General features: G+C 41.1%; 2 protein-coding genes across 3 annotated transcripts in view; one reads left to right on the top strand and one right to left on the bottom strand.

The window, feature by feature from the left end:
* Nucleotides 1-25,841, top strand: part of LOC310634265 (aquaporin-5-like) — a 381,927-nt gene that overhangs the window by 103,503 nt on the left and 252,583 nt on the right. The window lies entirely within an intron of this gene.
* The window catches only part of SLC4A8 (solute carrier family 4 member 8), a gene marked incomplete at its 5' end in the record, with an annotated part of 113,837 nt that overhangs the window by 34,169 nt on the left and 53,827 nt on the right, over nt 1-25,841 (bottom strand). Inside the window, 8 exons of the mRNA XM_083352449.1 lie at nt 510-656; nt 1,343-1,430; nt 3,780-3,937; nt 4,948-5,036; nt 15,533-15,709; nt 16,800-16,960; nt 21,717-21,852; nt 24,943-25,077. Of these exons, the coding sequence (XP_083208575.1) occupies nt 510-656; nt 1,343-1,430; nt 3,780-3,937; nt 4,948-5,036; nt 15,533-15,709; nt 16,800-16,960; nt 21,717-21,852; nt 24,943-25,077 (1,091 nt within the window). The remainder of the gene's footprint in view (nt 1-509; nt 657-1,342; nt 1,431-3,779; nt 3,938-4,947; nt 5,037-15,532; nt 15,710-16,799; nt 16,961-21,716; nt 21,853-24,942; nt 25,078-25,841) is intronic.

Below are 25,841 nucleotides of genomic sequence, written 5' to 3'. Positions count from 1 at the left end.
ATAAATGACAAACATATATGTATTGTGCTATGATTCTACCCATCTAATTTACAGATAGTATCCCCCATATCAAAAGGGACACACTGGCTCAGTGGGTTAGAACGCTGAGCTTGTCGATCAGAAGGTCGGCAGTTTGGCGGGTCGAATCCCAAGTGCCGTGTAGCAGAGCGAGTACCTGTTACTCATCCCAGCTTCTGCCAACCTAGCAGTTCAAAAGCATGTAAAAATGCATGTAAAAAAATAGGGACCACTAAGGTGGGAAGGTAACAGCGTTCCGTGTGCCTTTGGTGTCTAGTCATACCGGCCACATGACCACGGAGATGTCCTCGGACAAGCGCTGGCTCTTCGGCTTTGAAACGGAGATGAGCACCGGCGCCTAGAGTTTAAAACGACTAGCACGCATGTGCAGGGGAACCTTTACCTTTAACTTTATCCCCCATATCAGACTTGATATTTTAAAAATATTACCATTTTGTTTTATTGAGCTAAAGAAGTAGGCCACAGTTTACCTGGGAAGGAACGCTTTTAGGTGGCTCAATTCTGATTGATGGGTCCCATTCCCCAGGTGGCAGCACAGTCACCTGATCTAGAAACTCATCAATGCCAGCTAAAAGATCACTTCGATCCTTGGCTTTATAAGCAACATCATGGAAAACCTATAGATACACAAGACCAAGACAAAATGCATTAATCATGATACTTCCTTACACACAATAGCTAAATCAATTCTAATTTCCCCATATACTGTATTCTCTCAAACAGCATCTTTGATTGTCTCGACAACTATTCTGGTAAAACAAGCGAAACTTTAAAATAATCTACCTTGAATGTGGAACAATATATAGATACATATGAAATAGCATCCTTGCATAATTTTCCACCAGAATCAAACATTTTTCCCTTAGCTGAGTGTACCAGTCATCCTAAACTACAGCTGTCTAACTGTGGCCTATTAGAAACAAGAACAAAGCTGGCTGTGATTATATAGTATATGAATGGAAAGCTAAGTAACACATACCATATGGGTTACTACAATACATGAACCAAGTCATGTAAATATTAAAAGGGGAGTGTGCATCACTAAAAACAATTCTACTATGTGTTTACTAATGCTTTATTTGGACTGTGCGGGTCATTATTTCTGACTTTTATAAGTTTTTTATGACTCTGTTGGTGTCCTTTTATGTATAGCTCTTTCAAAACAATGTGAACGGGCCCGCAGTGCTTCTCAACCTTGACAACTTTAGGAAACCTGGACTTCAACTCCCAGAATTCCCCAGACAGCCATGCAAAGGTTAAGAAACTCTGCTGTATAGAGTGAAATGATGCATACTTCACTTACCTCATCAGTCATGAGGGTAGCCATTGACCTTCCAATCTCATGATATTGCTGTCCTTTCCCTACCGGACCCAGCAAGACAAACAAGAACCTAGTCATTAAAAGAGAAATAGGGGAAAAAATGTCTGCAATATAAATCAAACATTTTAAGCCATTTGGAAACTAAGTCTCATTTAAATGAGACAGACCCTGTCCAATTAAAGAAAAGAAAAAGTCTTCAAAAGGCCTTTCCAAGATCTTCCAGAACAATGAAACTTTTCTCCAAGTGTGCAGCTGAAGATGAAATTGTGCTGAAGATGAAATTACTCCCTACTGAACCCACCAAGCTCTGTGTTGTTTACACTAAAGTCCTGCCTACATTCAGTCTCTTGTCCATAGAGACATCTTCAACTTTTTTTGGGGGGGGAGGAGGAAGGTAGGAGGTAAACCTATCTCCTTTCCATTCAGATCACATACCTTTCTGGATTCAGTCAATGCAAAACAAAATCCTGAGCAGAATAGGAACAAAAAGGACGGGCCTTTCTAACTGGGCACTGGTTGATCTGAAAGATTTTGTATAATTTATCTGGGAGAGCACTCCTAGCACATTACAAGAAACAAACATATGCTTTCTTCCTGTATATCAGCGCATATGTTTTCTGAAGAGTGTACACAGGTTATGCCCAATGTATGTGCATTTACGTGAAATCTTCACTTTCCTGTGTATAGGCATTCTGCATGCACACACATGCCTTTCCTATGTCGGTTAGTGTTTTGCTACATATCTCCTACTCCAGAAATTACTAGATATTGATGACATCCATGGAAAAAAATCACAAAACTTTGTATTACGGTATACAGTATATGTAGATCAACATTAATGTACATTAATGTAATATACTCTCCCAAGGCATCCCCTACCCTGACATGCTTCATGCTCCACTTCCTGCCTCTTGGGTCTTTTCCCACTTCCACTGACTCCTCACAGGCCTTAGGCCTGATTCCCATTTCCCTAAGCAAAACACCCTTCTCGCCCCTTACCTTTTGAATTGCTCCGAGGCCTTCCAGAGAACTGGGATGACTTTCTTCTGTGCATAACCACATGGCACAGTTCTGAAAGCAGCCACCGTTTTGTTCCACTGACAACATGGTGGCCGCATCTGGGGTTGCTACTGCACTGCCTGGGGACAAACTGGTTCATTTTGCTGCCTTCACCAGCTCTGCACAATGCTGCAGAAGAATTCAGAAGCTTCTTCAGCATTGTGGAGAGCTCTCCAAGGCAACAAAAAGCAGCAGTTTGTCTGGCGGCCACCATTTTGTCCCCACTAGTTTATGGGCAGGGACTAAATGGCAGATGCATTTGGGTCGTTGCTGCATGGGACACAGTGCTTTGTTTTGCTGCCTTAACAAGCTCTGCCCAGTGCTGTAGCTTCAGAAGCTTCTGCAGCACTGTGCAGGCCTAAGGTAGCAAAACAAAGTAGTTTGTCTGGTGGCCATCATTTTGTCCCCACCTGTTTGTGGGCAGGGACAAAATGGCCGCTGCATTTGGGTCTCCACAGTGCAGCCCAGGGTCTCATGACCTGCCCTCCCTCCATAACATGAGGTCTGGAGAGCTTCAGAAGTTAAAACTGGGGCGCAATGGGGGCGTGAGGAGGAGGCCCAATTACTGCAGGTTTCCGGTGGGGTGGGATAGGGGGAGAGAGGTGGGAAGGCATGGCAGCGACCCTGTGGTGGTTGATTAGGGCAAACAACCGCAGGCCCACTGCAGCTGTCCTAATTTTTAAATGAGGTCATAAGTAGCTTTGGGGAGTTGTCGCCTATAATTTCTAACATTTGCTAAATGGCCTGTTGCATCTTGAGGATTACCTATATTTAATACTGAAGTATGAATATTTATGGATCCTCTAATAGGATGCCTCATAGTAGGCGTAGCTTTTTTAAAAGGATTTAATAATGTAAGAACAGGCAGTATCCACAACCATCTAAATAAATGTTTAAATTTTTCCTATCTTGAGTCTACTGAAAAAGTTGGATTTTTATTTCAGCCAAAACAGTAAAAAACTTTTAAAGCTTCAGTCTAAATTACAAAATTACTAAAGTGGATGACTTTATTATTATTTTTCTGAACTCAGTGGGGAGGGGAGGCAACATTCCAAACTTTGCAACAAACACAATTTTAAATGGCATGGACAAATTATTTACAAGCATAAGCTCAAGTGTAATAATCAAGGTGACAAATAATATTAGTAGTGGATAAGCAGTGTGAAATTAGCACTAATTACTGCTAGGTAGATTGAGAAGGTAAAAAAAAATAATGAAACCCCAAAGGTGGCAAACCATCACTTCGGTTGCACTGCCAAGAAAACTACATAGCTGCACTCACTAAGAATCAACACTGACTTGAAGGTATCAGTACTATTAGTTATCCCAAAACATCCCCATCATCATTACCACATTTTACCTCGTAGGGAGGGGAACCTCAGTCATGCCTGGAAGAAGAACAGCTGGTGATAAGCGTAAGAAGGCAACAATAGGTTGCTTCAAGAAATCTGCTTCTCCAACTAAAACATTTGCAGCTTCGGCTCCAACAGGAATCTTCTTCATAAAATGAAGGTCTGCCTAATTAGAGAGAAAAAAAGCTTAATTTTTAAGGCAGAACTGATATTATGATGCATCTAATAAATACAGAAAATCCTCACATCCCAATCATTCTTTCAGCAACCGTTCAAAGCTATGACAGCACTGAACGAGATTTATGACCAGTCCTTGAAGGTATGGCCGTCATAGCACGCCCATGGTAATTTGATTGTAATTTGGATGCTTGACAACCAGTGTATATTTACAACAGAAACGGCATCTTGGGATCATGCAGTCCCCATTTGCAAGGTTCACAGCTGACATCCACAAAGCAAAGTCAATGAGGAAGTCAGCAGGAATTCGCAAGTCATGGTCACATGACAACACACTTAATGACTCATGGTGATTTGCTTAACACCTGCAACTGGAACTGATGTAAGTCAGCATGGACATATGTTGTTGTTGATGTTGTTGTTGTTGCTGTTAGTTGCAAAGTCGCATCCAACCCATCGCGACCCCATGGACATCGTTCCTCCAGGCCTTCCTGTCCTCTACCATCTTCTGGAGTCCATTTAGGCTCACACCTACTGCTTCAGTGACTCCATCCAGCCACCTCATTCTCTGTCGTCCCATTCTTCTCTTGCCCTCAATCTTTCCCAATGAACATGTGACATTTCACTTAACAGCTGTTTTACTTAGTCCCAGTCCCAGTTATGGTCAGGGACTACCAGTATAAACTCCAGAGAACCTCCTCCTTTGGGGCCTGATCTTAGAATTTTTAAAAATAATTATACAGAAATGTTCATATTCAGATGAGATGCTGACATACCATGGCTGCTACTCATATGACAGCAATAGTTGCCCAAGGTAAAACTCCAGGGAACCCAACTCTTTTCCCATTGACAGTGACATTATCACAAAGTCAGTCTGGCTGAAGATGCCAATTCAAAATAAAAGCAGTGCCAATTGTTTTCATTTGACTTTGATGGAGTCAGATCTGATTGGCTGCAAGAGGATCTTATAATTAGTGATAAACAATTAAATTAACTCACTTTGCACACATCTGTTGGGGTAGTATCATGAGTCAATCCATTTCTAACATCTAGTGTGTTAGAAGGAGGATGAAGAGACAATGAAGTCACTCCTAAGTAGAAACAGAGAAGAAAAATATCATTAATTATTATATTAAATACCACACATATATATAATTTTGAGAAAAATTATATTCGAGTACAAACCTTTCTCAGTATAAACACAGGTATAATGCCTGATTTCACTTACAATGTCCATGGATTATTTTATTTATGTGAATGGTGAGTACAAGAAAATAACTTTCATGAACTTCAGTGTAACAAACTTTTAAAGTGGTCAGCTCATGGCAATTTTCACTTTCAAGCAAAGGATGCAATTCTTTCAAAAGAGCAATTTGAGCAAAATGACGGGTGTTTCCCAGATCAGGGCTTTTCAACCAGTGGTACGGGTACCACCTGTGGTACATGGGCACCTGGCAGGTGGTATGCGACCATCCTAGAAAAGTGGTAGCGGGCGAGGGGAATGAGCTGAACTGGTGGCAGCACTACACAAGCCTGAGCGAGAGACAGCTGGAGCTGCAGGGCTGTCAGGGCTCAGCGGAAGTGCCAGGATCAGCGCCAGTCTCCAGCTGGAGCTTGGCGCTGATCCTGGCGCTTGTGAGCCCAGAAGAAGCGCCAATCAGCTGGAATGTTGCAGCATCTCCAAGATCTTGTGATTTACATTCAGGTGCTTGGCAACTGATTCATATTTATGGCGGTCACAGTGTCCCAGGGTCATGTGAAGTGACCAAAACCTGCTGCAACCACCCAGCAGAGGGGGGGGGATAAAAACCAAACACCCCCTACCCCACCCACTCTGCCAATCTTCAACAGAAATGCTCACAACAATGAAAACCTTGGACAGGAGGAAGAGCGCCGCTGGGTGGGCAAGTAGGTGTCTTGCTCGGCTGTGGCTTGAGGGGCACTTTTTTCAGTGCCATTGTAACTTCAAACAGTCACTAAGCAAACTGTTGTAAGTCGAGAACTACCTGTACTTCATTACTTTTTTTTTTTTGGTCAACAAGTTTTTGACACCTTGCTAGGCGACTGGTGGTACTCAGATGTTGCCATATCCTAAAAGTGGTACAACGGGTGAAAAGGTTGAAAAGCCCTGTCCTAGATCCCTCCAGGTTATTTTTTCATTATTGAACTGAACAAATGGTGAAAGTGAATGTTTCTAAAGAAATAGTATACCTTAAGAAGATGAAAATTTCATCCCCAAAACCAAAATTTCTTTTTAAAAAATAAACAAAAACTTTGTATGAATTTGCTGACTATATTCTTCCACTGTTCTGGGATTTCCATTTTTCCAATTTTCAAGCACAAACAAAACTGGATTGAAAGAAAATGAGTATGGAGGCCGAAACATCCATAATTTGCACTATGTTGATGGCAGCATTTTTATAGCTGAACATAAAAATGATATGCCACCTTTAGTAATTAAAGTCAAGAAACTTAATGAAAAAGGTCCAGGCTGGGGCAGTTCACCTTGGGGAAGAATCTATCTATATGGTTGTTAACAGTCAATACTGAGTTGACACAGCATAATAAATCAATGTCACCACCACTAGAGGCTTTTGGAAATTTACAATAAAAATGCTTATATAAAAATGATTAACATACCGTATATACTTGAGTATAAGCCGAATTTTTCAGCCCACTTTTTGGGCTGAAAAATTCCACTTCGGCTTATACTCCAGTCAACAAAAAAAACTTACCGAGGACTTGTGCGCGGCCGAGGCTTTGGTGCTTCCGGGATTGCGCGCACCTCTCCCAAGCAGCCGCCGTCTGGAGACCTGCCGAAGTTTGGGGAGGTGCGCGCGCACCTCCCCAAACCTCCCCAAACGTCGGCAGGTCTCCGGATCTCCATGCCTTGCCTGCCTGCTTCTTTCCGCAGCGGAAAGAAGCAGGCAGGCAAGGCACGGAGATCCCGAGACCTGCCGACGTTTGGGGAGGTTTGGGGAGGAGATCCGGAGACCTGCTGACGTTTGGGGAGGTTTGGGCACCTCCCCAAACCTCCCCAAACGTCGGCAGGTCTCCGGATCTCCGTGCCTTGCCTGCCTGCTTCTTTCCGCTGCGGAACAAAGCAGCCTGAACGAAGCAGGCTGCTTCTTTCTGCTGCGGAAAGAAGCAGCCTTCTTTCCGCAGCGGAAAGAAGCAGCCTGCCTGCTTCTTTCCGCTGCGGAACGAAGCAGCCTGCCTGCTTCTTTCCGCTGCGGAACGAAGCAGCCTGAACGAAGCAGGCTGCTTCTTTCCACTGCGGAAAGAAGCAGCCTTCTTTCCACAGCGGAAAGAAGCAGCCTGCCTGCTTCTTTCCGCTGCGGAACGAAGCAGCCTGAACGAAGCAGGCTGCTTCTTTCCACTGCGGAAAGAAGCAGCCTTCTTTCCGCAGCGGAAAGAAGCAGCCTGCCTGCTTCTTTCCGCTGCGGAACGAAGCAGCCTGAACGAAGCAGGCTGCTTCTTTCCGCTGCGGAACGAAGCAGCCTGCCTGCTTCTTTCCGCTGCGGAACGAAGCAGCCGGCGGCGGAGGCTTGCAGAACGGCGGATCGGCTTATACTCAAGTCACCAACTTTTTCCAGTTTTTGGGGGTGAAATTGGGGGTCTCGGCTTATACTCGAGTCGGCTTATACTCAAGTATATACGGTACTTATTATATCAAAAAAAACATTGAAAAGTGGATCTTTACCTGGGCCAGCAGGATTATTCTTATAATCCTACACTTTGGAGAGATTGTTTGGCTAAAACCTAATTAAATATAAGTTGGATCATATGCAGTGGTGGGATTCAGCCAGGTCACACCAGTTCAGCATAACTGGTAGCTAATTTTTTTTTTTTTTTTTTTTTTTTTATTGAAAAGTTTTACAATACAATTTTCCATTAAAAACCCCCATCCCCCCCGACCCTCCCCTCCCCAGCTCCCCCCTCCCTCTTCCCTCCCCGTACCTCCCCCCCACCCTCCTCCCCCCCCCGGACTTCCCAGAGCTAAATACAAGGTATATATATATAAAAACAATCATAAGCAACCATATACTAACAACCATAAATTCTAAAATCCATCACCCTCTAACTTGTATAAGAACAAACAAAACTTAACATTATTAAATATATATAAAAAAGAAAATTGGAAAAGAAAAGAAAAAACACGAAAGAAGACTTATTCAAATGCTAGATAAAACTTCTTAACCCTATACTTATTCTGGATAAACTCAATCCACTTTCTCCATTCCATAATATAACGTTCTTGCGAGTGATCTTTCAAATAAGCCGATATCTTCGCCATCTCTGCCAGGTCGGAAACCTTTAAAGTCCATTCTTCTATGGTCGGCAGCTCCTCTTTCTTCCAATATTGTCCTATCAAAAGTCTTGCTGCCGTAATTAAATTCAGCATCAACTTAAAGTCCACCACTGTAGCATCAACAATTATTCCCAACAAAAAAAATTGCGGACAAAACTTTATCCTTCTTTTAAAAATCTTCTGTATATTCCACCAGATTTTAATCCAAAAGGCCTTAACCTTTTTACATGTCCACCATATGTGAAAATATGTTGCATCTTCAGCCCCGCACCTCCAACACTTAGGCTGATAATTCGGGTACATACTTGCAAGTTTTTTAGGATCTAAATGCCATCTATAAAACATCTTATAAAAATTCTCTCTTAAGTTTTGAGCTTGAGTAAATTTCACATTCCTCACCCAAATCTTCTCCCACATATCCATAGTAATAACTTCCTGGATATTTTGGGCCCATTTTATCATACAGTCCTTAACAAGCTCTGTTTCTGAATCAATCTCAATCAGTGCAAGATATATCCGTTTAATGTGTGCAGGTCCCTGATGTCTAATTTGCTTTATCAAATTTTCATCAATCGTTGCAAATCCAATTTTCTGGTCTTCTTTCCACCTGGCCCGTAGCTGAGTATATTGAAACCATGTTTGTACAACCTTCTCTTCTCGCAAGAAGCTATATGATTTCAAACACCAAACATTCCTTTCTAAACTTAAAATTTCCTTGTAGGTAGTCTCATCGTGTTTGAAACCAGCATGTATATTTTCTATTGCGTGTTTTGGAATTGCCCACAATGGTATCTTACAACTTAGCTTATGTCTATACTTCTTCCAAACTCTCAGCAATGCCTGTCTTAGAATATGCGTCCTAAACACGGTACCTACCTTCTTATCATACAACAAATATGCATGCCAGCCAAACAACAAATCATGGCCCTCAAGATTTAATAACCTCGATTGCGTCAAGTTAATCCAATCACTTATTCCTACTAATGCAGCAGCTTCATAATATAATTTGAAATTAGGCAATTTAAGGCCACCTCTCTCACGAATATCCTGCATAATCTTAAGTTTAACTCGTGGCTTTTTCCCTGCCCACACAAATTTATTGATACCACGCTGCCATTCCTCCAAGTTAGAATCTTTCTTAAGAATCGGTATCATTTGAAATAAAAATAAAAATTTGGGCAGGACATTCATTTTCACTGCTGCAATCCGTCCCAACAAAGTCAATTGCAATTTTTGCCAACTCTCCAATTCTTTTTGAATTTTCCCCCACAATTTTTCGTAATTATTTTTATATAGCTTTGTATTCGAGGGCGACAAAATTACCCCCAAATATTTAACCCTTTTAACAATCTCAAATCCAGTTAATCCTTCCAAGAAGGCCTTCTGTGAAACTGTCATGTTTCTAGCCAAAATTTTAGTTTTCTGTACATTTACTTTAAATCCAGAAACCTTCCCATATTGTGTTATTATCTCTATCAGGTCCACAACAGAATTCTCTGGCTGGGTCACTGTAACAACCAGATCATCTGCAAATGCTCTCAATCTATAATCTTGATCTCCAACTTGTATCCCCTTAATTTTTTCCGAATTCCGAATCTTGTTCAATAATATCTCTAAAGTTAATACAAATAGCAAGGGCGATAACGGACATCCTTGCCTTGTACCCTTCTCAATATTACATACTGCCGTCAAGCTATTGTTAACTATGATTCGGGCAGTTTGCTTTTGATATAATGCCCTAATCGGCTGCAAGAAATTTTCCCCAAAATCCATTTTATCTAACATTCTCAACAGAAATTGCCAATTCAATTGATCAAAAGCCTTTTCAGCATCTAAAAAGATTAGCGCTGCAGAGATCTGGTTGTGTCTTTCCAAAAACTCTAACACATCAACTATATGTCTAACATTATTTTTCATTTGCCTACCACTAATAAACCCCGTTTGATCCCCATGAATCACCTGTTGCAGAACCCTCATCAGTCTATTAGCCAAAACCTTAGCAAATATCTTATAATCTGTATTTAAAAGCGAAATCGGTCTGTAATTTTTAACTTGAGTAGCATCCTGATCTTCCTTCGGAATCAATGAGATAAAAGCTGTTCTCCAAGACGGTGGCACCTTTCCCCCCCTCTGGATTGTCTGGAACAGTTCCTTTAACGGTTTTATCATCTCAAATTGTAAATTTTTATAAAAGGCCGCAGACAAGCCATCCGTACCGGGCGCCTTATCAACCTTCAAATCCTTAATTGCTGTAAGGATTTCTTCTTCTGTGATCAGTTGGTTAATCCCCTCTCTTTGTGCTTGCGTAAGGACCGGAATATTAGCATTCTCCAAATATTTATCAATGTCTTTTACCTCAATTTCCTCTTTGGTATATAATTTCAAATAAAAATCCACAAAAGCATCCTTAATCAGATTCTGTTGAAACACAACCCTTCCTTTATATTCAATCTTGTCTATGTTAGAGGCCCTTTGTTTCTTCCTCAGTCTATAGGCTAACCATCTGCCTGGTTTATTAGCGTTGCAAAAAGTATTATGCCTAGCAAACCGCAGATTGGTTGCCACTTGGTCTGCCATTAATTTATCAAATTGTCCTCTTAACAGCCTAATAGCCTCTTTAATCTTCACGTCCCCTGGATTCAAAATCAAAACCCTTTCTTTTTCCTTTATTTCATTCTCCAGTTCTTTCCTTCTAGTTTCCATTACACGTCTACGTCTATTATTCATATATATCAACACCCCTCTCATATAGGCCTTACTAGCATCCCAAACCATATCCATCGAGGTACCCTTATTCATATTAATCTCGAAAAAATCCTTCATCCGCTGTTTACATTCTTCCACATTTTTCTGATCTCTAAACAAGTTCTCATTTAGGCGCCACGAGCGCCTATCTCTTTTCTCCTTATCAATCTCCAACCAAACTGGACTGTGGTCTGAAATAGTTCTTGCACATATCTTCACTTTTTTAGTTCTCAAAAAGAAGTCATTAGTCAACAAAATAAAATCAATCCTTGAGAAAGATTGGTGTCTGTCAGAGTAAAAAGTATAATCCTTCTCCTGCAGGTGCCTCTCACGCCAGATATCTCGCAATTCCAAATCATCCTTCAATTCAAAAAAAGTTTTAGGCAATCTGGCGTGGCTTGGAACACGCTTAAAAGCTCCAGCTTTATCCAAGTGTACATCCAGAACACCATTCCAATCTCCCATAAAAATAAAAGATTTATAATCCAACTGGGTAAGCTTTGTATGAAGTAAGCTAAAAAAATCAGCTTGTTGTTGGTTAGGTGCATATAGTCCAACTAGAAGCATCTTTTTACCTTCTAACAGCAGCTCAATCATAACATATCTTCCATGCTTATCTGCTTCAATTAAATCTGCTGTTAGAGCACTTTTAACATAAACAACTACTCCATTTTTCTTATTCTCTGCAGAGGCAACAAAATGCGTACCCAGTCTCGCGTTCAATAAATACTTTTGATCCAAAACTCTAATATGCGTTTCTTGCAAACATATAACGTCTATCTTAAATTGCTTTAAATATTGAAAAACTTTCTTCCTCTTCTGCGGTGAATTCAGTCCATTAACATTCCAAGTTAAGAATTTAGTTGCCATGAATATTCTCCAGAAGCCCATGGACCACAGCCTTGATAGGACTAACTTCTTTAGGCCGAGCTCCTCCCACAGCTTGACTGTATGTACGTTGCGAAGAAACTGAAGACTTTTGTTGATCTTGTTCTATTATTTTCTTTGCTCGTTTTAAAGCAGCACGCGTCACTCTTTGCTCTCTAGGATCATCCAAAGAAGTTGCAACTTGATCTCCTCCCACTCCACTTTCCTCCGTTTCCTCCTCTTGTTGTTCTTCTTCTCCAGATCCTTTCCCAGCTTCCAGGAGCGTTAATGGAGTTGCTTTTAAAACATTGTTGTAAAAATCACGCGCTTGCTTCACAGTAATCAACCGGTACCTTTTACCTTCATGCATCACCATCAGCCCCTGAGGAATCTCCCATCTGAACCTTATATCTCTTTGCTTGAGCTCATGCACGAGGAATGTATAATCCTTCCTTCCCCTTAAAATCCTTGGAGGAATTTCTTTTAAAACCAAAACTTCTTGTTCAGCAATCACCACTTTAACATCATAGGCAGCTTGTATAATTTGATCTCTGATCTCTCTTTTTGCAAAATAAACCACCACATCTCTAGGCAACTTCCTCTGTCTGGCAATCCATGAATTCACCCGAAACACTTTATCCATAGCTGCTCTTATTTCAGATGCTGGCAGGTTTAATACTTCTTCAAAAGCCTCAGAGATCAGCTGCTTCAAGTCTTCTTTAGTATCCTCTTTTAAATCTCTGATTCTGACAGCAAACTGCATCTGGTAAAATTGGGCTAAACTTAAGTCCTTCTCCAGTTTATCTCTTACATTTTCATTCTCTCTTACTTTGACTTCTAATATAGCATTCCTTTGATCCAAATCATCCATCTTTTCATCTAATTCTTCCACACATTCCGCCACTTTATGCACTGAAGACAAAATGTCTACCTTCATCACGCTGAGCTTCTGTTCCATCCTCTCTTCCATTCTCTCCTCCAGTTTCTCCAATTTCTCCTCCAACTGCGCAAATTTATCAGCCATTGATTGATTAATTGAGTCCAAAAGTTTATCCACAGCATCTCGAAACTCCTTCGCTGTCAGCGCTTCAGAAGGGTGCAACGCCTGTAAAGATGATTGTTGCACTGGCGAGGATCCACCACTCCGAAGAGTTTTAGGGGGAGGTTTCGCCGCCATCTTTTAATCCTCAAATATGACGCACTTTCACTTAGAGTTTAAAAAGTTCAAGTAGTTAGAGAGTATATTAAAATAAGCCTCTTCACCTTTATCTCTTGTACCGCTCTGCCTGCTCCTTTAAATCATAGTCCTTTCTTCAGGCAGGGATGGTTCGCAGACGCCTGGCTCCGCTCCAGAAAGTTCAGAGCAGACACGCCGGCCAGCTGGGAGCAACCCAGGCTACGGGGGAGTTCAATCCTTCAGCCGCCCAAGCTCCAAGCTCAGGCGGCCTCGGAGAGCTCTACCCCTACCTGGGGCCTCACCCCCTCCTCTTCTCCCGAGGAGGGGGCTTCAATTTCGCCCGAACAGCTGTTCGACGCTGTTACGGGCGAAAAAACAAACAGCTGAGCCGCGGGCAGCCCGGGAAGGCTGTCTTCGGCGCCGCGACGCCACCGGAAGCCAACTGGTAGCTAATTTTTTGTTGCCCAGGCCAAGAATGGAGTGGCATCCACACAGTGGCATCCACACAGAGAACCAGTTGTTCACAAATTTGAATCTCACCACTGATCATATGCAGTGCTTTTTTTCTAAAAAAAAAAAAAGGTGCCGAAACTCAGAGGTGCTGTCACTGGGAGCGATGCCGGTGTCTTGCTACAGCGTCACCGCCCATCCTTTGCACCCCTGTCCCAGAGGCTTGGAGCCACATGCTGCGGGGATTCCCCTCCCCACAGCTGCTATGGAGATTCCCCTCCCCGCAGTTGCCACGTTGCGGCCCGTGCTGAGCCCCCACCCGGAGCTGCTCCGAACCCCAACCCAGAGCTGTGTTCCTCGTGGCAGTGGTTTCCGGCGCCAAACAGCCTCTTTCCAACCACATCAGAAAAATTTGTAACAAACTTTGGAATTCTCAAGTCCATGTTTGCTATTTCCCAGCAATCTGTTACTGGAAGGAAAAAGCAATACCTGCTGCGTTACTGATCCCAGAGAAGCATTTGCATGTATGCAGGTATCCTTAGGGTGCCATAGTTATGGATGAGAAAAACTGTTTGCAAAGTTGGCATTTCTGGATGTAATACAATATGTATATACTAGGTTAATTATTTAAAGACTGAAGTGCATCATAGCTAGATTCTAAATAATCTGTTTTTCAAAACACACAACAGTCCAAACAGTAAAAGTAAAGTCCAAATTAAGAACATTTCATTCTTAAGAATTGTTTAATTTAAAGTGGTTTAGTTATAATAGATGGTTATAGATTCAAAATAGTTTTCAAGAGTGTATAAAAGATACTATTTTTTCTAGCATCAGCTAAATTAGACATATTACATTGAGAAAAATGTTTCTATTTCTTTCCTGTTACCTTTATTGATTTCATTGCAGATATGTTAACATAGGAAATAGATTATTTTGTTATCTAATTTTACCTTCCAAAAAGACAGAAGCAGATGAAAAATGTGAGGTTCTTTCCTGTTGGCTTTTTTGAATTAGCTGTTTTAGATTCTAAAAGTTTAGTTCCTAAAGAAGTAACCTTGTAAATAATTTTAATGTCCTCCTCTAGTGCAGGGTAGGCAACCTTGGCTCTTTTATGACTCAAGGACTTCAACTCCCAGAATTCCTGAGCCAGCATGACTCAGCTTGGAAACCTCTCTCTTTCCCCCCTCAGCGTGGCTGGCTCAGGATTTCTGGGAGTTGAAGTCCACGAGTCATAAAAAAGAGCCAAGATTGCCTACTCATAAAGCCAATAAAGGGAGCTCTTTTTTTGCAAAAAAAAAAAAGGTGCCGGAATGCCATTCTGAGCGTTCTATGAGAAAAAAAGCCCTGATCATATGTATACCTGATGCTCAAAGCAGACAATGTCTGGGCTCATCCATGATAAACCATAAATTGCTTAGGCTAAATAGTTAAGGTAAAGGCCAACAAATTACAGTATACCTTAACATAATGTGTGAACTAGGCCATCAATTCAATATAGTTAACTTATTTGGGGACAGGATATTATACAGAGTAGTTTTGGTTAGTTTCACTAGAGATTATCATTCACTTTATTATGTGAATGCAGCCAGTTTGTCTTCCAAACTGCTGAGGCAGTATAACCAAATGGAGAGGATGAACTGCACATCCGTGCATCGAGTCCAGAGTCACTCAGAATGAGATGGGTGACATATAAATTTAATAAATAAATAAAAATAGGTTGAATAAATTTATCAGATGGAGCAAGTATTCTCCAAAATAATTTTTATGTTTTCTGTATTCCTCTGTTAGCCTGGAGTACAGACAATCCAGAAAACAAGCAGAGGTACTGATAGATTAAGACGGGATCACAAGATGTGTACACAAACTTTTGTGGTCTGGATTCGAGTGTTGTGCGACTGAGCGACTGGTAGTTCTAAATCATAAATTAGAACCAGATATGTTATATATTCCTAATGATTTCTCAACATAGGGTTTATAATTCCTAATATAATGTGGAAATTGGGCCAAAATGGCCATAGGACGGAGATCCTTACCAGTCTTATCTATTGAGTGAGGATCAGACTTTTTCTGTCCACTTTCTCCAAAAGAACGGACAATTGGAAGGATGTTTCTCCTCTTTTCATGCTGATGATGGTGTTTTTTCAAGAGGGTTTCCCAGAATTTTTTACGTGTAGATTCATAACAAGATTCCTGGCTATCCAGGATCATTTCTGAAAGACAAAACCACCTAATTATACAAATGCAATACGCATTGCACTGCAACCAGTGATCCCGAATTAAAATTATATTAATTAAACTCTGTTATGGTTCATCAGTATATTTTTTGTAAGGGAGGAAAGAAAGCCTTATTATATATATATTTTCCTATTATAGCAGCAAACCTGATAATTCTTTCTGCACTTGCTACTAGTTGCATTTTTAAAACTAGTCCATTAAAAGAAAATACTATTTCAAGAACAAGAATGTGTTTCTTCTTCCAAGGATGCCGGCATTTATTTCAATGTTAGAAGGGTTCAGTTATCACATAATGCAATCTTATTTAGAAGTTCACGCTCGGTCTTCTCTTAAATTAGCTCTCATAACCTGGGATTGGGAGCAGCATGCATGGTTACTGAAATATGCATTCTATTTCTTTCTAAGGAAAAAAAATCTAACACAGAAACAATACAATCACCCCAAAGCAACAATCAGAAGAAAATTCTTGGCTGCCATATTTAATTCTCAGAATACGGTAGCTATCCATGATGCAATTCTATGAGTAATGGTGATAGATGCGAGATTCATAAAAAGAGCCAAGTCTGTTCTGGCTTCCACAACATTTTTTTTAATCCAACATTTTAAAAATAGTTAGAGGAAAAACAACACTCTTTCCCCAACCCTTGGCACTACTTTGGCATCCTATCTTCCCAGCCCCTAATGGGGATTAATATTCTCTAAATGTAATGAATCACTGAACTGGGCTTGATTTTTAAATTAAACAAAACCTTCCCTTAAACTGTTGTCCTGCAGATGGTTGGAAATATAGCTCCAAGTATTCCTAGTCATCATGTGCAAGGCTCGATATTCCCAATATCATATCCCTAAAACATCTAGAGGGCACCAAATTAAGGAAGATTGCTGTTACTGTATTCTGCCTTGAAACAGATTTCCAGAATTTGAGGAAAACTCTGTCTAATCCAAGTTTGCACCTGGGCAGGTTATATCCGGGGAGGATGTTCTCTATACACAGGAGAAGAAGGCATAGACGACCCCTCCCAGATTCCTCGACCTTTATTCTCATAAATTGTCAAAAACTAGCACCTGCAATGTCTTCAGTGCAGTTTACAGGCTTATCCAGAAGGATACTCCCATTGATGATACAGCTCCTCAGTTCAAAGAGACTGTGCAGTGAGAGGGTGGCCACGTACGGCTTACTCCATCGTTCTCCTCCATCTTCCACATCTTCCTCAAATTTCAGCCATCTGCAAGTGAGGCAACCAACGCAACCCAAATCAAATACTGCAACAAATGGTTTCAGTATCAAATACATAATACTGTATTTATTTTTCCAGAAGGCTTGGAAGGCCCCAGCTGTAAAACAGAGAAGCCAAGCAATGCGTTAATATTAGTGAATAGTAATGTGGAGTCAGTGGACATATCTCTCAAAATATGCTAGGCTCCCTGTCCCACATCAATGAAGGCAATGCAAAACACCCATCCCTTTCATTATCTTTATTTACAAAAGGGCCTGTGGGTCCCATAGAAATCACAAACGACGTATGACCACAATTGAGCCCAACATTTCTGTTGCTAAGTGAGACAGTTGTTAAGTGAGTTTTGCCCTATTTTACGATCTTTCTTGCTACGGTTGTTAAGTAAATCACTGCAATTGTTAAGTTAGGAACACAGTTGTTAAGTGAATTCTCCATTGACTTGGCTTGTCAGAAGGTCTCAAAAGGTGATTACATGGCCCTGGGACACTGCCACAGTCATAAATATGAGTTAGTTGCCAAGCGTTTGAATTTTGACTACATGACCATGGAGATGTGCAACAGTCATAAGTGTGAAAAACAGCCATAAGTCACTTTTTCAATGCTGTTGAAACTTTGAACAGTCGTTGAATGAACTGTTGTAAGTCAAGGAATACCTGTAAAAAAATTATTTCCTATCTGTCAGTGACAGAAATTCAAAACAAGACATCTTGCAGCAAATCGTGTTTACTACCTGGTACAAACTATTCTGATCTGGAAAAACAGCCACATATATATACTCCAGGGAGGTAGATACCGTATTTTTCGGACCATAAGACACACTTTTTTCCCCAAAAAGTGGGGGGGAAAACGAGGGTGTGTCTTACGGTCCGAAGGTGATTCGTATGGCCAGCCCCAACCTCCGCAAGTGGAAAGTAAGGGAGATTGCCAGGAGCACGAATCGGCACATGCTGAGAAACGCCGATCTCACGCTCCTGCACTCTCCCTCACTCGGTTTCAGCTTCCCTTGCTACAAGAGAAAGCAGGCTGAAACCGAAAGAGGCAGATTGCCAGGAATGCGAATCGGCTGATCTCGCGCTGCTGCAATCTGCCTCGTTTCAGCCTGCTTTCTCTTGTAGCAAGGGAAGCTGAAACCGAGCGAGGGAGTTTGCAGGAGCGCGAGATCGGCCGATTAGCATTTATGGCAATCTCCCTCACTCCGTTTCACATACGGACCATTTCCTATTGCACAAAGACCAGCAAGGTGAGTGGCTCAGATTTTCAGTGGGAAAACGAGTGAAAGCAAACAGGGGGCCAGCTGCATTTCTGAGAAGAGATCCCGTTTAACATCTGGTAAACAATCTGGAACTGCAATTCAGAGAGAAGGAAGTCTGCACATCACAAGGAGCCACAAGTTTGTTTTAAGTGACAAGCAAAACAAATGAGCCCCAGTAAGTTGGGCCTGACTGGTAAAAAGTTCCCAAACTGTCCCTCATCTAGTTAGCTAAGTTTCATGTTCTTTTCTCTGCTGGGAAGAGTATGGAAGGAAGCCGTCAACCAAGTGTACTTTAAAAAGGGATCCATGGTTTTGTTTTGTTTCTTTAATTCCAGACAAAGTGAAAATTCTCAGGTTACATCTGCAATGGTAACAAACCACAAGCCATGCTTGCTTATAAACATGTTAGCGGCCCAGCCATAGTTTTTGTCTCTACAAGACCCCCGCTGCAATCCTCTCTCGTAATTTCTCTGGGATGCAAAATAAAGAGTTGCTGGTACCCCATCTTGCGGGATTAGTGAAGGATAATTCAAACAATAACCCATGTAAAGTATTTTGAGTAACACTCAGCATTGCCTGAAGTCCAATCCATTTAATGGCGACTGGAAGGAAGGAAGGAAGGGACAATGGGAGAGGGAGGGAGAGAAAGAGAGAGAAAGAGAGGGAGAGAGAGAGAAGGAGAAAGAATTTTTTTCTTGTTTTCCTGCTCTAAAAACTGGGTGCGTCTTATGGTCCGATGCGTCTTATGGTCCGAAAAATACGGTACATTTTAAAAAGAAGAATCAGAACAGACCAAGAATTAAGCAAACTTGTTTTTTTAAAAAAGATGAGAGATTTAACTTAGAAATATATATGATAAACAATCCAAATGAGTTCAGTTTTGGATTTCGTATATAGCAGATATGCGGGCCTGACTGCATGGAGAAACATTTACTGTAGTTTTTCTGATGCTGGAGATATATGCCAGTTTAGAAATAATAATGAACCCTGCTTGATTACAGACTACATGAATATCCCCTAGAGCCAGGGATAGGCAACCTTGGCTCTTTTATGACTCGTGGACTTCAACTCCCAGAATTCCTGAGCCAGCCATACTGAGGGGAAAGGGAGAGGTTTCCAAGCTGAGCCATGCTGGCTCAGGAATTCTGGGAGATGAAGTCCACGAGTCATAAAAGAGCCAAGATTGCCTACCCTTGCTCTAGACCAGCGGCTCCCAACCTTTTCTATACCTCATCCCCCTAAAACGCTTCTGATATATTCTTGCACCCCTTACAAAAGTTCAAAATGGCGGCAGTGAATTATGCCAATACACTATAATTTTGAAAACCCAAGTTTTCGCACCCCCTGGAATATCGTCTCACATCCCCATTTGGGAACCCCTGCCCTAGACTGATTATATAACATAATCCCAAAGTTTCACAGAGAAAAATTTATTAGCTCTGTTATTCAAGGCCCTATAGTGATGGCGAACCTTTTAGAGAGCGAGTGCCCAAACCGCAATCCAAAGCCCATTTATTTATCACAAAGTGCCAGGGCTGCATCAGCATTGTGGTGCCCTCAGGGGGAGGGCAGGGAGGCGCCTCTGAGTGCCGCCTCTGGCATGCAAAAACCGGGGGCGCAAAAATGGGCCACTGTGCTTCAAGGTACAAAAATGGCCACCGCCGCACTGCACCACGCAAGAACAGAGCAGGGCTATTAAGTATCACGCAGGCACTAGCCCCGCCCCATTTGCTGCACGTACATGCTTGCGGCCCCATGTGTCCATCCATGCATGTAAAATGCTTCCCCCCTCCCTTTTCTTCCAGTCCACCAATCAACAATGGTTGGTGACCTCTGCTCTACCACCTCTACTCAAGCTTACTATTTAGCCACTTCGCCTCCTTTGTGCTGGGCGGGGCTCCTGCTCCGGGCAGCAGTGGTGGCCTGATGGACCTGCCACAGGTGGCAGTGGCGTGTGTGCCAACAGAGAGGACTCTGAGTGCCGCCTCTGGCCATAGGATCACCACCACTGCCCTATAAAAAAGAGTATCAGATAATATTGGGGATCTTTCGGATACAAAACATATCCTTTACCCTCCAAGGTGTGGGCTTTCCCCAAAAGCATATGTTTTCACATTGTAACAGGTCTCTCTCTGAAGAGAGCTAGAAAAATAATAGTAACTAGAGAAAGGTTTTCCCCAGATCCTTTTCTGCATATACTTGAACTACTGAGACCACAGACTATGAAATAGGAATGGAATCATGAGGTTTTTTTTTCAAGGTTTTGATTCTTTAAGAGATTTTCCATAGAATGCTGACTGACTGAAATTTACCCAGGCAATTAATCTTAATAGATTTCTTGCTTTGCCCTCAATCTCAGCATATAACGATGATAAATTTACAAGGAGGCATTATTGTATCATTCCAATTCCTATTTATTTAAATAATAATAATAATAAACTCCCTTTTTATGACCCTGTAATTCCTTCATTTGGGGTAGATTCGGGGCACTCAGATGGAGCTGAGCATTTACTGGCCAGATGCCCTTCCTGGTGCCATGCAGAGTTCACAGCAGATATTTTTTTCTTTACGCCCTATGAGAGAAACATCTGCTGCTACCTAGGACGGAACGCTCAACCTCCTGATTTAAATAATAATAATGACAAAGTCTAAACATTTGACTGACTGTGCTACAATCATAGTAGCAACAGCAGCTACAGAAGTAATAAACTCTGTTGTGTAGTAGCAGGCATTAGTATTCCATCTGCCAGAAGATGGCATCGTTATACAACCAACCAAGCCAATAATAAATGCATTATTGTAAGGTTTCTATGAGCTTCCAAATGTTATTTTCTATTTACTTATTCATATATTTTGAATTATGTTTGGTAGTGCATTAAATGTACTCCTGAATAAAATTTGGAATTACTTTAAAACCATTTCTGAACTCTGTTCAAAGTGGTACTTGGCACAGTAGTTATCAGTACCATACTCAACAGAAATGCACTACTCCAGAAATTGATTTTAATTGAATCCAAAGATAATGATGTAAGCTTTAAAATTTTCTCATAGTTGTAAGGTGAGCTACTGAAAGCGCAGAAGTCGCCTGATTTGACATGGTCTTTTCTCATGCTGACACAAAACCAGCTGTACACGTCAAAATAATCCACAAAGTGGGGGGAAATTTGAACAGACTACCAAATTCAGAGATTTGCAGGTAAAATTAGGGAATCAAGAACAGATTCTGCACAGGAGCAGAAGTTGCTTCTAGACCAGATATCCTGATTTGACAAATTCTGTCCAAGTAAAATTGGAACAGACATACAGAAAACTATTGTACCAGTTCCCTTTGTATTTAAAAGGTGATTTGTCTGTCCCTCATTAACAATCAACATGCAGAAAAAAATAATTTGCTGGTTCTTTTGCTTTCTTTCTGGATTCTAAAGTTAAACCTATTGTACAGGAAGCTGGAATACAACCTTGTCTGTATGTATTTATATATTTATTTATTACCTTGCTGTTTCCTTCCACTCTGATTCTTCACCTTCTTTCACACAGATTTCATCCATTTCTGTGAATAAGTCATGGGGGACATGCTCCTCATCCTCTTCCATGCCAAGGATAAAGTGAACTCGCTGAGATGGGGTATCTAACAAAATGGAATGTTGCATTAATAATTGTAAGGATAAAGACAAACATGCAGGTAATCCTTGACTTACAACCATTCATTTAGTGACTGTTCAAAGTTACAACAGCACTGAAAAAAAAGTGTTATGAACAGATTTCACACTTTCACACCATTGCAACATCCCCATGGTCACGTGATCAAGATTTGGGCACTGTCAACCAGCATGTATTTATGACCGTTGCACTGTCCCAGGGTCATGTGATCACTCACTGTGACCTTCTCAGCTGGCTTGACAAGCCAAATCTGTAGGGGAAGCCAGATTCACTTTACAGCCGTATGATTCACTTAACAACTGCTATTATTCACTTAGCAATTGTGGCAAAAAGGTCGTAAAATGGAGCACGACTCAATAATTGCCTTGCATAACAATGGAAATTTTGGCCTCCATAAGTTGAGCATTGCCTGTATAAAGGGAGAGAGCTAATAGTCAAAAGGGGTAAATTATAGAAAAGATCTTGCCAAGTCATCAATTCCCAAAAAATATCAGTCAAAGATGTGATTCCTTTAGTTTATTGTTTCTAGCGTTTTATTCTTTGGTGAATGAAAGTCATTTTTAGTAATTTTGCTATTAGTGGAGAAGTACGGTAAATAGAATCTGCAGGAAGCTCAGAAGCTCATTTAAAAAAAAGAAGTTGCACAAAAGTAAAGTCACCTTTAAATGAAACTTAAGTTCATGGACCCACCCATATAGGTTTTTTGATAACTATATAGAGGTAGATTAATATTGCCTTCTTCTGGGATTTGTTTTCAAGTCCCTGTGTAGTTTACAGCCTTCTGTTTTCTGGAGATTTCTAATCAAACCAATTCTACTTACTTCTGACCTTAGAAAAGATTAGAAAATAATTAACCTATGAGCAAAGATGCCCACTTCCTGCACTTTAGATTATATTGCAATTTGTTTTTTGCTAAGTGTAATTCTTAGCAAGTTTCTTTCATTTGTGATGTGCCATGCTAATCTTTCAGTTCCCTTTTAAATTCCTTACTTTGGCAACTTATTATCTGAATGTCTTAACTGCATTCAGTCAGTTTTCTGACTGATATATAAATCTTTAGTCCTTGGTAGCACCCTATGAGCTGTGCTCAAGGTAACAAGGTGGAGAGTCTCTTGCTGGCTAAGCATCGCATGTAATGTAGTTTTACTTGTACTGGCTTAAGGATTTTATTTATTTATTTATTTGTTTTGATTTATATACCGCCCTTTTCCCTAGGGACTCAGGGCGGTTTACAGGGCAAATTAAAACAGTGCAATGTACAAATTAAAATAAAATAAAATTAAATAGCCCCAAAAGAGTTTAAAATTTAAAATGTAAAACCTTAAAACCCCTCAGTCCAGGCCGGCTAACTCAAATAGCCAGGTTTTTAGGTCCCGGCGAAACGAGTGAAGGTCGAGGGCGATCCAGAGTTCCACAGGCAGTTGATTCCATAGGACAGGCGCGCCCACCGAGAACGCTCTCCCCCTGGGGATAACCCGCCGGCACTCCCTGACCGGCAGGACCCTGAGGAGGCCCTCCCTGTGGGAGCGCACAGGACGATGGGAAGTTGATGCTGGCAGCAGGTGCTCCCTAAGATAATCTGGACCCATGCCATTTAGGGCTTTATAGGTCATCACCAGCACCTTGAATCTCACCCGGAGGGCAACTGGAAGCCAATGCAGCTTGCAGAGAAGAGGCGTTACATGGGAGTATCGGGAGACCCTCATCACAACTCGCGTGGCTACATTCTGCACCAGCTGAAGCTTCCGAGTGGTCCTCAAGGGCAGCCCCATCTAGAGAGCATTGCAGTAGTCTATCCAGGAAGTCACAAGCAAAGTGTATGGTATTACATCACACAGAAATACAGGTGGGATTTCCCCTTTCCTTCTTTTTGTGGTGAGTTTTACAACTTTAAAAAAATTACTTACAATGATATCTGTTTTAGGGGTTACACTGTAATTCACTACATCAAATTGTGAAAAACACTGTCACGAGTAAAGGTTTAACGCTTATTAGAGAGGAATCCAAGACCACCAAAAGTTAGTTTGTGCAGCTGTTTGGTTGTAAATTGTTCACTTCTGTGGTTTAGGCCAAAGCCTCCCTCCTAAATTAATGATCACATACACACAGTGGTGTGTCTGAAAAAAATGCTCGTTCACAAGCTGAACATGAGTTAGCAGTGCACTAGGCTTGGAAGGTAAGAATGGCTAAAGAGGATTTGAAGCTGCAATAATGAAATCATAGTGCCAAGTCATGGCAAGGAACTTTTCCACTTTATTCCACAGTAAGCAATCCTTCAGAACCCTGTAGAGATTTAAAACCACTTCTGGCTTTGACACTTAAGAAGAAATGTAATTTAGATGGGAGAAGGGCAAGTCAGATGATCCAACATATGAAAGACAGTTACAACAGACAAAAATCTGATGGTGGGGGTGGTATACTAATACTTTTCAATCTACCTGAAAGGCTAACATGCAAACACATCCTTTGCTACCAGGAAGCCAGGATTAGACCCAGTAAAATTCAGCTGCAAGTGCCATTTTTAGCTGAACATTAAGAGAAGTGTGCTGCTGTAACAGCAGTTCAGTAATGGAATTGATTGACTGGAGGTTTTAGGCTTCTCCATTAGGGTAGGTCTTCAAGCAGAGGGTGGGCTGCCATCAATTGGATATTTTAGTTTCTGAATCAAATTTTGGAATAGAATAATGGCCTGTAAATGCTTTTGTGCTTGTGTGACTCTAGGGCAGGGGTAGGCAATCTCAGCTCTTTTATGATTAATGGACTTCAACTCCCAGAATTCCTGAGTCAGCATAGTTGACTCAGGAATTCTGGGAGTTGAAGTCCATGAGTCATAAAAGAGCCGAGGTTGCCTTCCCCTGCTCTAGGGGAATCCTACTATTCCAGAGACAATAGGTCCTTATGTCCATCTCAAAATCTTTTGAAGATTGAGGATTCAGCACTTGGAGTTACTAAAAGATCTCAGCCATAAGATCCTAAAGAACTATACACGCCAATAGTATGACAAGTATGAGTCTCTGGCTCACTCTCCCACTGGGTTCTATTATCAACACACACTTACCATAAGTTTCATGCTCCTCCAATACACTTTCCTTTATCCGATCTCGTTTCCTGTGTTTGGGGCCGTGGGTTCTGTGATGTCTGTGGCCTTGTCTAACCAAAGGCATCCGTACCCCAACATATAATGTCCTGTGCCCTGGAACAAAAGCAATCTGTCAGTGTTTATGGCTTTGACTTTGTTGAAATTACATCAGTCCAAATTACATCAGAAATACAAAAGTTATCTAATTTTGGAAAAAAATGCCATCCTGCAGTTGGAAGCAGCCTTGACTCAACAATGAACAACAATGAAGTTTGCTAATTACATTAAGAGAACAAGTGTGCATTTATTTATTTACTTACGTGCTTTCTTGCTTTCCTTTAAAAGAAATCCCGCACTAATTTACACTTAAAAATTACAACCAAAAAGAATTTTTAAAGGATAAAACAAGTGATAAAAATATGTGTTGAAACTGTAAAATTAGTACTAAAGCAATTAAAACCCACAGTAACATTATCTTGTTCTTAAAATCTTGGTAAATAAAAAAGACTTTGCCAGAGGCAGAAAAGGCAATAAAAATGGTGAAGACTGAAAACTCAGCCAGTTGTTACACTTCAGCATGAAACAGCACCAAGAGCATTCTATAGATGCCCTGAGGGGAAGGGTAGAAACATATAAAAAGAAGTGTAAAAAGAAGAGATTGAAGACCCAAATGATAAATGGGTATATACTGTAGATTAAAACCAGAACCTATAACTGGGACAGGGATTCATCTGCAAGCCAGTAAAAAGAATAAAGAACTGAGTGATGAACTTGTTTCACAGCTCAAATCTTGCTGCAGTATTTTGTAGTAAGTGACATTTCTGAATCATCAAGGGTAGCCCCCACGTATCATGCATTAAAGGTAAAGGTTCCCCCGC

Source organism: Vipera ursinii, assembly GCF_947247035.1.
Source record: "Vipera ursinii genome assembly, chromosome: 2".
NCBI lineage: Eukaryota > Metazoa > Chordata > Lepidosauria > Squamata > Viperidae > Vipera > Vipera ursinii.
Note: the sequence above shows the minus strand (reverse complement) of the source record. Positions and strands in the feature narration are given on the sequence as shown.